Raw genomic sequence first — 14,679 nt, 5'->3', positions numbered from 1 at the left:
AGGAGAGCAAAGGTTGCTTGCCAGAAGTAAGGCCTCCGCATCCATTCCTAGTCACATCTATTGATGCTTCAGTCCCTCTAACTTTGGCTGGAATGCTGTTTTTGGTAATGCTACAACAAGACTACTTGTTGAAATCATAAATACCTGTTACTGTAGAGTGATCTTGCCCAACACGCGATCCACAGAGCTCTTCTATGTAGAGTGCCCGGAGCCAGTTCGCAAAAGGCCAGTCAGAAAGGTAAGTTTGTAAGGAAGAATCTGCCTGCAGCTGCTCCTCCAATCACAGGCCATTTCTTCCAATGACACTTGTCTAGCAGCAGCAAATACGTGAAAAATAATCTAATTGCAGGACCAACCAAAACCGCAGTCCTGCGTAAGGGGGGTGAGAGCGTATGTCGAAGGATGATGTAAAGGCATGTGCATGCCCAAGTGAGCTGGAATTTGTATGCATGAGGGGGAGAGAGCCCACAAGCATGCTCACGCTAGGTGGTGTATGTGAGTGGGAGAGCGCACATGTGCCTAGAGAGGGGGATGGGGAGAAATACAAGTGTTGCTCACATTCTAAATGCGCCCAGGCAAGGGGGTGTGTGAGTGAGAGAGCACACCCATGTGGGCGGCCCATCCAAGCACGGGACTGTGTGAGAGAGTATATGCCTGCATGCCCAGATGCTGCAGTGTGTGAAAGAGAGCAAGAACTTGTCCACGGAGGGCGGGCAGATGCCTGTGTGTTCACGCACAAAGTGGGGAGAGGGGGCAGGATTGGGCGCAGGACCGAGTGGGCATGGAACTAAGCATGGGAGCTTGGGTGATAGTGCACAAGGTGGGTTGTGGAATGGAGAGTAAGGGGTGTTGTCGTAAGAAGGGAGCGCACGAGGTGTGGGTTGAGGAAAGTAGGGTGGAGGAGGGAGAGAGCACACGAGGGGATTGAGGGGATTGTAGGAAGGAGGGAAAGGGAAAAGAGGAATGGCAGATGCAGGCTAGAGAGAGAGAGAGAGTGAGCAGTCAAGCCTGCTGTGGAGTATTTATTATTTGATCAGATCACATTTTGAGTTCAATCACAAGGTTTGATCAACGAAAGGAAAAAAAAACTTGCATTTATAAAATGTCTTCCACAACTCTAATAGCTCCACAAGCTTTGTAGCCAATTAAGTATTTTTGAAGTTTATTTAGTTTAAAGTTTATTTATTAGTGTGACAAGTAGGCTTACATTCGCACTTCAAAGAAGTTACCATGAAAATCCCTTATTTGCCAAACTCTGGCACCTGCTCCGATACACCAAAGGAGGATTTAGCATGGCTGATGCACCTAACCAGCATGTCTTTTGAACTGTGGGAGGAAACCGGAGCATCTGGAGGAAACCCATGCAGACTCCACACACAAAATGACTCGAGCCTGGGGTCCCTGGTCCTGTGAGGCAGCAGTGCTAATCACTGTACCACCCTATTGAAGTCATCGAAGTCTGATTTATATAGGAATTTTATTAGTCACTTTGTACAAAGCTGGTATCTCAAACAGCAATGTGATGATGACTACAGGATCTGTTTAATGATATTGGCTGAGGCATAGTGGGGATAACTCTTCCTTATCTTTGAAATGCTGCCACGGGATCTTTCACACCTTCCCAAGCAAGCAGATTGGGCCTCAGTTTAATCAACTGGATCATTGACTTCAATATCTCAGCTCTGTGTCGATGTGGTAGCCAAGGTTACGTGCTCAAGTCTCTGGAAAGGAAATGAATTTACAACCTTCTGATTCAGTGTTACTACTGAACCAAAGTTAGCATGTTAGGCTAGTTAGTTCCTGCAGTTGATAAAAATGCAAGAAAATAACTGCATACATAAATGCATAACATACAGATTATTAAAGAAACGAATAAGCATCAATTAAAAGAAATATTGGGTGGTATTCTCCAGTCTCATCCACAGTGGAACCTGTTGCAGGTGAGAATTGAAAATATATTGCTCAGACCAACCTCCATTCACTTGCAACAGCACCAGAAAATCCCAGCCACAAACGAAGCCGGAAGATTTTGGCCATTGTGTGTTATTTTACTGTACATTTATATATTAATTTATCTATAATAAAAATATTAAACAGCAATTAAAGCCTAAAAGAAGGTTTGGTGCTCCATGTATTTCGCTTGTCAAAGACAAGATGGAAATTCACAAAAAAGCAAAGGATAGCAAAAATAAAGCCTTCGGCCTATTATCTTGCGGATGTTTGATTTTTGTGCCAATGAAGGTGTTCTTTCAGGAATTGAGATTCATTTTTCTGAGCATAATGGATATTGGAATAAGGCGGGAGGAAAGGAACCAGAAATGTAACTCAGCTTAGGAAAACAACCTGTTTTTTTTGTTCGCAACTTTGTTCACCCTGTACTTCTTTTAAAATACTTCTCTCCACTGCTGCAGGTATACCTGAGTACTTTCTGCATCGCTATAGTGATGCAGTGGTGCACAATAAACTAGTGAGCAATACTTTATAGCTCATAGAATAAAAGCAACATGGATACGAAATTAACTGAGTGATAGAAACAGAGTAGTGTTTAGTGGATGTTGTCTGGTGGAAGGTTTACAGTGGAGTCCCCCACAGGCCATGTGTTGGGACCCTTGCTTTTCCTGATTATCTATGTTAAAGGCATAGACTCTGGTGTACTGGGCACAATTTCCACATTTGTGCATGATACAAAAATTGGAAGGATTGTGACCTAATGAAAGGATATTGTAAAACTTCAAAAGGGCATAAACAAGTTGGTAGAACGGATGAACGGGTTGCTGATGGCATTCAATACAGAAAAACATGAAGCGATTCATTTTGGTAGGAAGAACGTGGAAAAGTACAAGTCTAAAGATGTGCAGGAGCCTTGATGTATATGTAGATAAATCATTGAAGATGGCAGGACAGGTTGAGAGTGCGGTTAATAAAGCATAAAGTCTTAAGCTTTATTAGTAGAGGCGTGGAGTGTAAGAGCAAGGAGGTTACTTAGAACTTGTATCAGACAGTCTTTTGGCCTCAGGTTATTGTGTCCAGTTCTAACCACTGCGCTTTAGGAGGGTGTGAAGACACTCTCCAGTGTCCAGTGCAGGAAAAAAAATCCATGTAAATGGTTCTAGAGATGAGGAACTTCACTTATGAAAATGGATTGGAGAAGTTAGGACTCTGTTCCTTGGAGGAAAGAAGGCTGAGAGGAGATTTGATAGAGGTTATTCAAAACCACGAGTCTGGGAGAGCACAGATTTAAATTGGCAAAAACGATACGGGAAAAACATACTCGTGTGTTAACTGATTAAGATCTGGAATGCACTGAGTGAGATGGAGGCAGGTTCAATTTAGGAATCAAAAGGAAGTTAGACCATTATCCAAAAAAGAAGCTGATAAAAACATGATGGGCTGAATGGCCTCTGTGCAGTCAATTTTATTACTTCATTGATACTAATTTTTCACATGCCTCCTTTTGCCTCTCCCTTAATTGAAATCCATGGCAATCTGACCTTTGCTTCAATCCCTTTACTCTTATTCTGAAATGTTTTTAATTTGATCTTGCCCATCACAATTACAAATTGTTCTCACTGGTGGTCAAACATTTTAGTCGTGATCATGTTGGCTTGCCGTGCCAGTCGATCAGTAATGTGAGCCAGGAATATAGCATGCAGGGGAGAAAAACATGAGTCCGTTTGCTATCCTTCCAGTCTTGTTTTGCCGGGAGAACGGCTTAGCACCCACAAAGGATACCAAGCCTATTAACATAAATTTAAAAATACTTACCTGGCATGCTGCTTCACCCTCAATTCTTCCAATCGCTGGCATGATGTCACACTGGCAAGAATTACTACTATTTAGCAGAAACCAAGCGCCAGGGCCACGCTGGTGGTGTTGGAGGGCATTGAGGACCCCAGCTGGCTGGGAACATGACCAGGCAGTGCACATTGACACCCTGGGAGAGCCAAGTTGGTGTCATAAGTGTGCCAGGGCACTGCCAAGGGAATGTGGCCTGTGTGCGGGTGGGGCTATGACAAGTGGGGTATGCCCAATCACGGGGCAGTTTATGCGTGGGAAGTGGTCAGAAGGGAGGATCGTGCAATGGGTTCTGCCAATGGATTCATCGGGAGGGTCCTGATGCCCTGCTGTTAGCAACCTGCGTTGGTGGTGGGGGAGGGGAGAGGCAATGACGAAGCCTCCAATGATGAAGGGATGGGGGTGGAAACTGAAGACTGTGGGATGAGGTAGAGTGGGAGGAAGTCTCCTATTTCAGGTGATTGGGGCAACCATGCAATGGCGCCCGAGCACCCTGCAGCCAGCTTCCCTGACGTATTTAGGCTCTGCCTCTCCTTTTTGTTTCTTCTTCTTCTCTTCTTACCTTCACCCCACATCTACCGCAAAGCTCCCAGCTGTTGAAAAATCTGTGTCAGAAGATTGCGGTGTCAAGCTCGCCCATAAGACCAGCGTGGAAGACTTTTTCCCACTTTTATGACACTTAAAATTTTTTTGCCAAAATTCCTTTTTATTTGTCAGTTGTTTCAGCAATTAATTTTAGCAGGGATCTCTTGCAACATTTCAAATCTGCCCTTTGGCAACTTTTTGATTTTAATTCTGCTTTTCTTATTGTATATGTATTTGTGATCACTCACTTGTGTATGTCAGCCACAGCTTTCTGACTTCTGAGTCAAAGTTGTGGGTTCGAGTACACCTCCAGGGCTTGAGTACAAAGATTAAGGCACGTTAGTGCAGTATAGAGGGAGTGTTGCATTCTGTCACCGTTCAGATTGGATGAGATGAGAGGCCCATAATGCCCCTAATGAAGAAGAACAGGGGCATTATCCTTCATTTCCTGGTCAATATTCATCCCAAACTCCTCATCAGATTATCTGACCATTATCACATATATGGGAGTTTGCTGGTGTTACCTACATTGCAACAATAACTACACTTCAAAAATACTTCATTAGCTGTAAAGCATATTGAAATGCTTGGTGGTCATGAAAAAATGCAATATATAAATGCAAATTGTTTTTCAATCAAGATATTTTCCCACCACCGAGTTTCTAATTTGTCCAAGTTTATTATCCAGAACCAGGGGCAGGATTCTCCGGCTGTTCATACCAGCAGGATTCTCCTGTCCCACTGCAGTGAATGGAGATTAGGCTGGGTGCGAAATTGTCTGTCCTCTCTGTAGCAGCAGCAGAAGCAGCAGCAGGATGTAAATGGCCAGAGCATTCTAACCCAAGTCCATATTTTTCCTTTTAGATTTATAAAATACTTGGGAAACAGTTCTGTCTCTTCGAAGGACCTTTCCCCATTTTAAAATAACCATTTTTTAAATTCCCCATTTAAAAGGTAATTTGGGGTAGTATTAACATATTATGTTATTACTTCCGCAAATCTCTTTTGAATTGTTGATATCTCTTACTCAATTTCTGTCTCATTGGCGGTCTATAATAAAAAATCCAAAAGGTGTATTTATATAGCACTGACAACAAGAGATGTCCCAAAGCACTTTACAGCCAATGAAGTACTTTATTATCTGTCAGTTATAATATAGGAAAAATGGCAGCCAACATGTGCACAGCAAGATCCCAAGAACAGCAATGTGCTAGTGACCAGCTAAGTTTTTTGTGATTGTTAATTGAGACGCAACTATTAGACAGAACACTGGGAATAATCCCCTTGCTCCTCATAATAGTGCCATGGGTCTTGTATGTCCCATCTGAAGGACAGACATGGGGTGGAATTCTCTCTAAAATATTCTAAGTACTGAAAATGTGTAATGGATCTCCCACACTCTGTGCATCACAGAGCATCCTAGCATGAGTCTCGTTAAAAATCTGGGAGTGGGGCCTCTTCCTGTCTGAGAGGCTAGGCTTCCCAATTGCAGGCCAGCACGGCAACACGCCTCCCAGATATGTCAGGGCTAGTCCCAGGCCTGCTAATAAAATTGAAAACGGGATTTAAATATTTTAATCGGCTCCGTGCCAATTTCCGGCATGAAGCTGACGATGCCAGAAATCTGGCGGCCAGAGACATGCAGAGGCCGTAGATCTCAGCAAGGAGCCTGCTACATGGTCACTGCGTGTGTTTCCTGGCCAGTAGTGGACTCGTCAACTTTAAGGGCATTCAAATGGTCGTTGGATAGGCATAGGGATAATATTGGAATAGTTTAGGTTAGAGGGCCATTATATTGGTCCCACTGGTTGGCGCAACATCGAGGGCCGAAGGGCCTGTACTGCGCTGTTATGTTCTCTGTTCTAGAATCATCCTGTGGTTTTGGTTTAACATCTTAACTGGTATTGCTAGGCATGGTATCTTTCAATCAGCCTTGACTTTTGTGTGTAAGCTCTTGAGTGGGATATTATGGCTCCATCCACTGCCAGGATTGTCTGTTTGCACCAAAAGTCAAAGACTTTTGGCTGGGATGCTGAATCTCCCATTGCGGGGAAATCCTAGCCCTGGAGTGAGACCTGAACCAGGTCTTCTGGGCCAGAAGAAAATTTGTTACCAAATGAGCTATTGAATGAACAGCCACTATGATTAGAAAGGCTTCGTTACTTCTCAGTTAAGCCTGTGGAGATTCAGTCTCAACACTGCCTTTTATAGTATCCTCCTCAATCCGTTATATATTTTATTAATCTCATCGTTTTTGGCTTTCTGTCTTGATAATGCTGTAACTAGAGGTGTTTAGTTCTTAGCCCACGTTAGCCATTCTATTCTGTATGCGCTGTATATTGCAAATCTTTGACATTGTGTGTGAGAGTTACAGTGGTCCAGATTTTTCTGGAGCAGGGCATCACTCAGTGCCAGTTAAACCTTTCACTCATCCTTCAATTTGAAATATATTTAGCTGGCAGGTTTCTAGCAGTATGATCTGATAATGGCATGGTGAGGGCAACAGGGCATCTGAAACTGTGATAATTGGGATCAACAGTGCATCTGCTTAAGCAATGTGATTAATGAATTGAAAAATAAACAGCCTGATGGAAAATGAAGATGGGTGATTCATGGTTAATTCTCGTACAGAAAGAGAAGTAGAAGAGAGGGACCAAAAGATTTGATTGAGGAAGAATAAAAAAACACAAAAGTCAAAATAAAGGTATAGACGTTTTTACAAACATTTAATAATTTACTTATTACCTGTAGGAATGAGACTCCGCAGGTGCAATTTTCCTCATTCTTGACTGAGGTTGGATCACATCAGAGAATATAAACGTCCATGACAAAGGTGCTTACCTATTAATTACTAGCCATAACTAGACAATTCATGGGCAAAAATGAAACTCGCCGGTTCGTTGAGGTTATGCTCTGAGATTAACAGTGTAACAGCAATGCAAATCATCCAGCAATTTGCAATTGGCAAGTTGCTGGACAATTTACATATAAATAACAAGGAGCCATTTTGGCAGCAAACTCAGGGACAACATCCTTTGTCATTGAAATAATATAAAGTTTGCTACCTTTCACCTTTTTTTAATAAAAGCGAACAGTTTTTTTGCTCTTGAGTGGTACAAAATAATTCCGTTCTAGGTTGTTTCAATGAAGTTGGACAAAACACATCTTCATATCATCTTTTCTAATCATCGTGACCTAAACCAGTTCAGTCAATCTAAAAATGAATGTTGGGAACAAATTATATTGTGCATTCACTTCTCACACCAATTGTCATTGCTATTGTTTATTATGCAGTACCAAATATACTGTTGGAAAATGAGGATGAGTGAATCAAATGTTAAATATGGCGCAGAAAGAGAGGTGCCAAAAGATTTGATTGAGGGAGAATAGAAAGACTAATAAGTAAACTTTACTTTTAAACTTTATTTCTCTTATTTAAACTTTTCTTTTTAATCATTTACAATGATAACTATTTCTCAAATTTGAATTCAGTATTTAACCAGTGAAAATTTGACAGGAAATCTTGTTCCTATCAAAATGCATGTTTGCCCTCTTGAATGCAACCAATACTGACTACAACCAAAACTGCATTGGATATGTGTGACATCTGTGATTGACGAATATAATGGCATAGTGTTGTTCAAGTGATTTTTTTTTTAATGGTCAACTATTTACATCAATACAAATTTTGCAACAATTTGGAGATATGTAACACATGATGATTATTGGCAATATCAACTTTAATGAAATCTTTTAATGGAGCAGATGTGATTTGCCTTGTTCTCAGTCCAGCTGAATATCTGGATTGAGGGGATTGTCAACCCTTCAGAATTGTCCTTCTAGCCTTCAGGATACTGCTGAAAGGAACATCATAGGAGCATTGAACCACCATCTATTTCATTTTCTTTAAACACTTTAGTTACCAAAGCATGGGGGTGGTCAAAAGGCTGTTTGACTGGCAGTCAACATGAATGTCTTTGGGTGACAAAAGAATATGTCTGTTTCCAATTGCTATGGGATGGTAATATGCCTGCAGAATGGACTAATGTTGGGTGTGCGGGAGTGAGATTTTTCACAGCAGGAGAATAGCTGAAGAAATTTTCAGGAATGTACCCAGCCGCAGTTCGCAAATCTTTGACTGAGGAAATGAGATAATGTGCAATGCACATCTGGGTTTGCTGGCTAATTGGCATGATGTCCAATACTGTGTTCGGTATATGTAATATCTGATAATCTTATCAACGTGCTTTATTTTTAAGTACATCTTTTCAAAATATATTTTCTGTGCCTTTTTTTTTCCCTCTTCCCTCCGTAGTACATTGCTCCAAGAGTAAGAGAGCAAATCAATAGTCTGACTTTGTGTTGCATTTAAACTGGTGGGCACGAGTGCCTCTTTCTTTGGCATTCCCATTATTCTTATTTCCCGCTTTGCTGCATCTCCAGTACATTGTCTTTATTTAGCACCAAATCACAGCTGCATGCTTCATATTCACTGTTTACCTTATGAGAATCTTAATTGCAGACAAGTAGCAAGTAGGTACTGTACATTGAGACTTCAATTTGGCCAGTTAATCAATTAATTTGGATCATTCTCTGAGAAGTGCTGAGCCTCTTGTGTTTAGAGGCTGATGGTGGATTCACTCAACTTGTCTTACCTGTCATGCTAATCCACTGAATAGCTGTTAATATGTTCATTCCCAATCCTCAAAATCCATTTCATTTATAAATGCCGATGGCACAGTTTTACTGTATTCTACAAGAGTAACCAGTCGTGTGAGCTTTAGCAGTTTTGCATAACAAGTCATTAAGTCTGTGTAGACCAAGCAAAGCTGTAGTACATAAAAGGATGGTTTGGCTCTGTAAAAGCAATCTGTTTTTGGTATTTAGTTTAAAAAATCACCAAGTTCTGCAGTTTGTCGTTTGCAGAATTATGAGTAACTGAAGTATGGTAGTCCATTGCATCATGTATGTGATGCAAAGAGACCAGGTAGTGCTAAATATTCAGAAATGCCTTCATCTCTCTCCTGTTTTTAAAAAAAGATATTCAATGTGCAGTAAAACCTTTTCGTTTTTCCCATTGAATGTGAATGGATGGAAAAATGTGGCTTTGCAATTGTCTTAATGCTGTATTTTGCACAATTCTATAAGGTTGTTTGCTTCTTTTTAAACAGTCCAGGGCCTCAACAAGACTAAAACCTCGGCCTGCTCCTTCATCGGGACCTAAACTACTTGTCCATAAATCAACAAGTGGTGCACGCAGACGCAGGACACGATGTCGCAAATGCGAAGCCTGCTTACGCTCGGAATGTGGCGAATGTCACTTCTGCAAAGACATGAAGAAATTCGGAGGCCCTGGCAGAATGAAGCAGTCCTGCATCAAGAGACAGTGTATTGCTGTAAGTGCAAGGACGTAGATTGTTATGCTGACTAATTTCTGCAAGAAGCCAGTTTCTTTCATTCCAAAGATGTGCTGGTTAGGTTGATCGGCCATGCTAAAATTTCCCCTTAGTGTCCTAAAATGCTTAGGTTAGAGGGATTAGTGGGTAATAATATGCAGGGATATGGGGATAGGATCTGGCTGGGATTGTGGTCGGTGCAGACTCGATGGGCCGAAGGGCCTCTTTCTGCGCTGTAGGGTTCTATGATCAGTGATAATGGGATTATCCTGTGATTTATATTTGAAATGTTGCAGCCCTTTCTATTCCTAAACTTGTTTTAGGGGAGAAGTCATGGTAAAAGGTCACAACATTATTTTGATTATTTGAAGGAAAATGTTGCATTAAATGTTCTGATGAATAGAATTGATCATTCCCTTGTATGATAAATTCATTTCATATACACACTCGAGCTGTACCTTATTATCTTTTATGTAAAGATGGGATAGTTAAGATATGGAAACAATCATTTTCAGTCTCTGAAATGGAAAAATAATAGTGCATTATCTAATCAAGCATGTCACATGACCTTGTTTTGCACACACTACCCCTTTTTCCATAACTGTTTATTTGAGCTGTTGTATATTGTTAATGGCATGATGTGGCTTCTTGCATGAATTGCGCAATTTCGTGCAATCCAATAAGGAGTCCTGACAATGTTCAAGCGACTGACAATTATTACTTTTTAATGGAGCTAGCTAGAATAAAACAACTGCTATAGTCAGAAGATGCAGAGAAAAACTTGCAAAATTCCATTGTTGCACTTTTGAAGCGTTAAAGAACGGATGAAAGATTGGTGTCTTTATTGCATGACTCAAGATGAGATGAGGAAAGGCATTGAAGAGTGGCAAAGAATAAATAAAAGAATCTACATTTGTACAGTACTTTTCGTGATCATCGGATGTCCCAAAGTGCTTTATAGCCAATTAAATATTTTTAAAATGTTGTCACTGCTCTATCGTAGAGGAACAGAAGAGAGATGTGGTAGAGAGGGATCTGATTCCACGAACGTGTTTGAATTGCAGCAAAAAAAATAAGGCTGGTTGATCCCCAATGCAAACCAAAATAATGATATTGAATAAAAAGTTTCATTCTCGTGAATTTATAATTGCCATTTTAAAATGTTTGCTCATTTGACCCTTTAACTGAACATAAGTTGAAGGCTTGGATCAGGAAGGGTTAGACTTTCCAAATGTACTTCCTTTTAATGAAAATTCATGAAGATTAGTTGTTTAAATATAATCAAGTGCTGTAATGGCAGTAGTCCAACATTACTCCTGGCAATGGGGCCTTTCCAAGACCATTAGACAACTATAACCAGTTAAACCATGAGCTCATTTGTCTTGTGCATGCAAATATATTTTACCTGAGTACTCATTGTGATGAACCTTAAACAATAAAACATAGTGCCTTTGATTCTAAGGAATACATTTAAACATTGAATTTAATACCTTCTCTTTTTAATTGAGCTCCCTTTAACAATAGCTAAAATTTATATAGTGCCTTTAATTTAATAAAACATTTCAAACCATTTTACAGAAGTATTATAAAACAAAGTGTGACACCAAGCAACATGGGAACTATGACGATATGTGACTAAAACCTTGGTCAAAGCAGTAGAGAGTTGGCGAGGTTCAGGGAGGGAATTTCAGAACTTGGGATCTAGATGGCTAATGACCGCTGCCTTCAATGCTGGTGTGATTTTAAATAAAGAAGGTTCAAGAGCTGGAATTAGGGGAGTGCAGATACCTGAGGGTTATAGGGTTGGATGAGATTACAGAGATGGGGAAGGGCCAAGCCATGGAAAGATTTGAAAATGAGGATGAGATTATTAATGATTTTATTAAATTGGGAGCCCGTATAGGTCAAAGAGCACACAAGTGATTGGTGAATGACATTTCATGTAATTTTAAATGAGTTTTGAATGATTTTTATTATCTTTTCATGGGATATGAGCATTTCTGGCAAGGCCAGCATTTGTTCACCCCTAATTACCCTTGACAGGGTGGTGGTGAACTTCCCCTTGAATCACTGCAGTTCACGTTTACTTGACCATTCGGTCAAGCAAAGGAACCAGTGGAGTTCGTTGAGGATGTAAGAGAGCGTGTTCGGATCAGCACCGAGCACATTTTAAAATGAGGTCCCAATCCAATGAAGTTACAACGAGGACCACAAATTTCTAAATAGTGAAGAAGTATGTTGATAGATGGAGCTAAGCGATCACAACTTCAAATTTGGAGAGACCAAAGGCGTCAGTTAGGGTTTCAGCAGCAGAAGAGCTAATGCAGGGAGTTGGATGATTTTCGAGGTAAAATAGGTTTTAATGATAGGACAGATACGTGGCTGAAAGCTCATCTTGTGGTCAACTCTGACGACAAGGTTGCGAATGGTTATGCTCAACCTAATGAAGAGTCATCCGGACTCAAAGTTGGCTCGATTCCCTCCCCGTAGATGCTGTCAGACCTGCTGAGTTTTTCCAACATTTTCTGTTTCTGTTTCAAATTCCAACATCAGCAGTATTTTGCTTTTATCTTAGCAAGGTATTAACCATGCTATGAAGTTTTGCATTCTTTCATAAGAGCTAATGAGCCCTGTAGCAATACAGAGTTCACTTTATGTCAAAGGCCTGAGAGTGCGTAGGTTCGCATCAAGAATTTCCCCTTTTCTAGGCTGAGTATTTCCTTTTGGGACTGATGTGAAAAGAATCATCAAAGCATGTAAAAGTGCTGTTTTTCACCGATAATTGATGTACACCATGGTAGCCTGACGTAAATTTTCCTTCCCATTAGGAAATTTCTTACCCCTGCTCAACAATTAAACTAAAATCAGGAAATCAAAGTGAGATTAAACCTGTACTCGTGGAACTTTGCAGCATAATGCGTTGGTACTGCTATCATTTATCATTCCAAAATGCCACATTTATGTTAAGTCTATGAATGGTTGTGTTACAAATGGCGTGTTTTACATTGCATGTTATTTTAGGCTAGAACTTATTGACCTCTAACACTTTATTGCAGCCTGTTTTACCACATACTGCTGTTTGCAAGATCTGCGGTGAGGCAGGAAAGGAAGACAATGTGGTGGATGAAGCTGAGAAATTTAATGCTAGCTTAATGGAATGCTCCATCTGCAATGAAATCTTACACCCAGGATGTTTAAAGGTATTCTTGATCTAGTTGACCTGACAGGTCATATTTTAAAACTCCTAAAATCTTGCATTTTTCAGATTTGAAGGATTTGCAGTAGGCTTAATGTGTTTGTTTTGAGAGAGCAAATGGGTTGTTTTAAGTAAATAATTGATGTCAGAGATCATAGTCATTTACAGCACTGGAGGCGGCATTTGGCCTATCAAATCCATGCTGCGGAGTTCAGTCAGTCCCACTCCCCCTGCTCGATTCCCATGGAGCCCTGCAGATTTATTTCCTTAATTGCTCATCCAATTTCCTTTTGAGATCTTTCAATCTTATACTTCCACCATGCTTGTGGGCAGAGTTCCAGATCATTACCAGTCCCTGTGTAGAAAATAAAGTTCCTCCTCACGTTTTCCCCCTACATCTTTTTCCCAAAACCCTAAATCTGTGACCCTTATCATTGTGCCATCGTGGAACGGATTTTCTTTAGCTATTTTATCTAAAACTGTCAGAATTTTGTAACCTATCAAATATCCCCTCAATCACCAGAGAGAGCAATGCCAGTTTTCCCGACCCAACCTTGTAATTAAAATCCTTCCTCTCTGGACCTTTTCTGATGATCTTTTCTGCAACCTCTCAAGATCCCTCGCATCTTTTCTTAAACATGATGACCAGAACTGGATGCAGCACTCTAACCAAACCTTTAAAAAGTTTCGATGCAATTTTCCTGATTTTGTACTCGGCATCTCCATTTATGAAGCCCTCGATCCCAAATGTTTTTTGCTCACCATTCTCTGAATATATCTTGTCATCTTCAAAGATTAATTCACATGCACTCACAGGTCCCTTTATTCCCTGCACCATTTTTTTAGCACTGTTATTAACTCTATTCTCTCTCCTTATGTTTTTCAAATTGCATCAGCCTGCCTAAGTTCCAACTGACACTGCCTGCCTATTCTCCTAGTCTGTATGTAATGTTTCAGATGACTTATATACATAAAATCCCCACAGTGGAGAAGGAGACCATTTGGCCAGTCAAGCCTGCATTGACTACAATCCCATCTGGGCCCTATTCCTGAAGACCACATATTTTACCTTGCTAATCCTGCTGCCACTAAGGGGCATTTTACCATGGCCAATCAACCTAACCTGTACATCTTTGGAGTGTCGGAGGAAACCAGAGCACGTGAGGAAACCCATGCAGACGCTGGGAAACGTGCAAATTTCAGACAGTCAGCCATAGCAGGAATCGAAGCCAGGTCTCTGGTGTTGTGAGGCATCAAGTGCTTTTCATCATGCCACCCAATTAAAGCTATAGTAATAAGACCTGTAGTAATCTTGTGGCCAATCCTTTAAGATTTGTATCATTGGCAAAGTTTTAAACTTCCAATCTCTATTCCAAGATCCAAGTCGTTTGTGTATAGCAAAAAAGTGATCCTAGTATAGACCCATGGAACACCACTGTTTAATATCTAACAATATGAAAAATCACTTACCACAACTCATTGTTTTCTGTCCTTTAGTGAATTCTTTTTGTCAAATTGAATACTGATCTGCTTATTCTGTCAGCCTCAATTTTGAAAACTAGTCTCTTATGTGTTACTTAGTCAAACACTTTCTTAAAATCCATATAGATAACATCCATCACATCCTTTCTTTAACCCTTTCTGTTATCTAATCAAAACTAGATCATTCAAGTTTGATCTGCCTTTTATAAACCTACGTTGGCTATT

The 14,679-nt window shown here is 40.5% G+C and overlaps 1 protein-coding gene across 3 annotated transcripts in view; it reads left to right on the top strand.

Annotated features, from left to right (window-relative positions):
- Positions 1-14,679, top strand: part of LOC145357530 (lysine-specific demethylase 2B-like) — a 182,631-nt gene that overhangs the window by 41,773 nt on the left and 126,179 nt on the right. For all 3 annotated transcript variants that reach the window (XM_080210962.1, XM_080210963.1, XM_080210961.1), the window contains exons 2-3: positions 9,552-9,776; positions 12,833-12,976. In XM_080210962.1, the coding sequence (XP_080067088.1) occupies positions 9,552-9,776; positions 12,833-12,976 (369 nt within the window). The remainder of the gene's footprint in view (positions 1-9,551; positions 9,777-12,832; positions 12,977-14,679) is intronic.

The sequence above is a fragment of the Carcharhinus amblyrhynchos genome, chromosome 23 (assembly GCF_965287045.1).
Source record: "Carcharhinus amblyrhynchos chromosome 23, sCarAmb.v2.hapA, whole genome shotgun sequence".
NCBI classification, from domain to species: Eukaryota; Metazoa; Chordata; class Chondrichthyes; order Carcharhiniformes; family Carcharhinidae; genus Carcharhinus; species Carcharhinus amblyrhynchos.
This window is presented reverse-complemented; position numbering and strand designations above follow the sequence as displayed.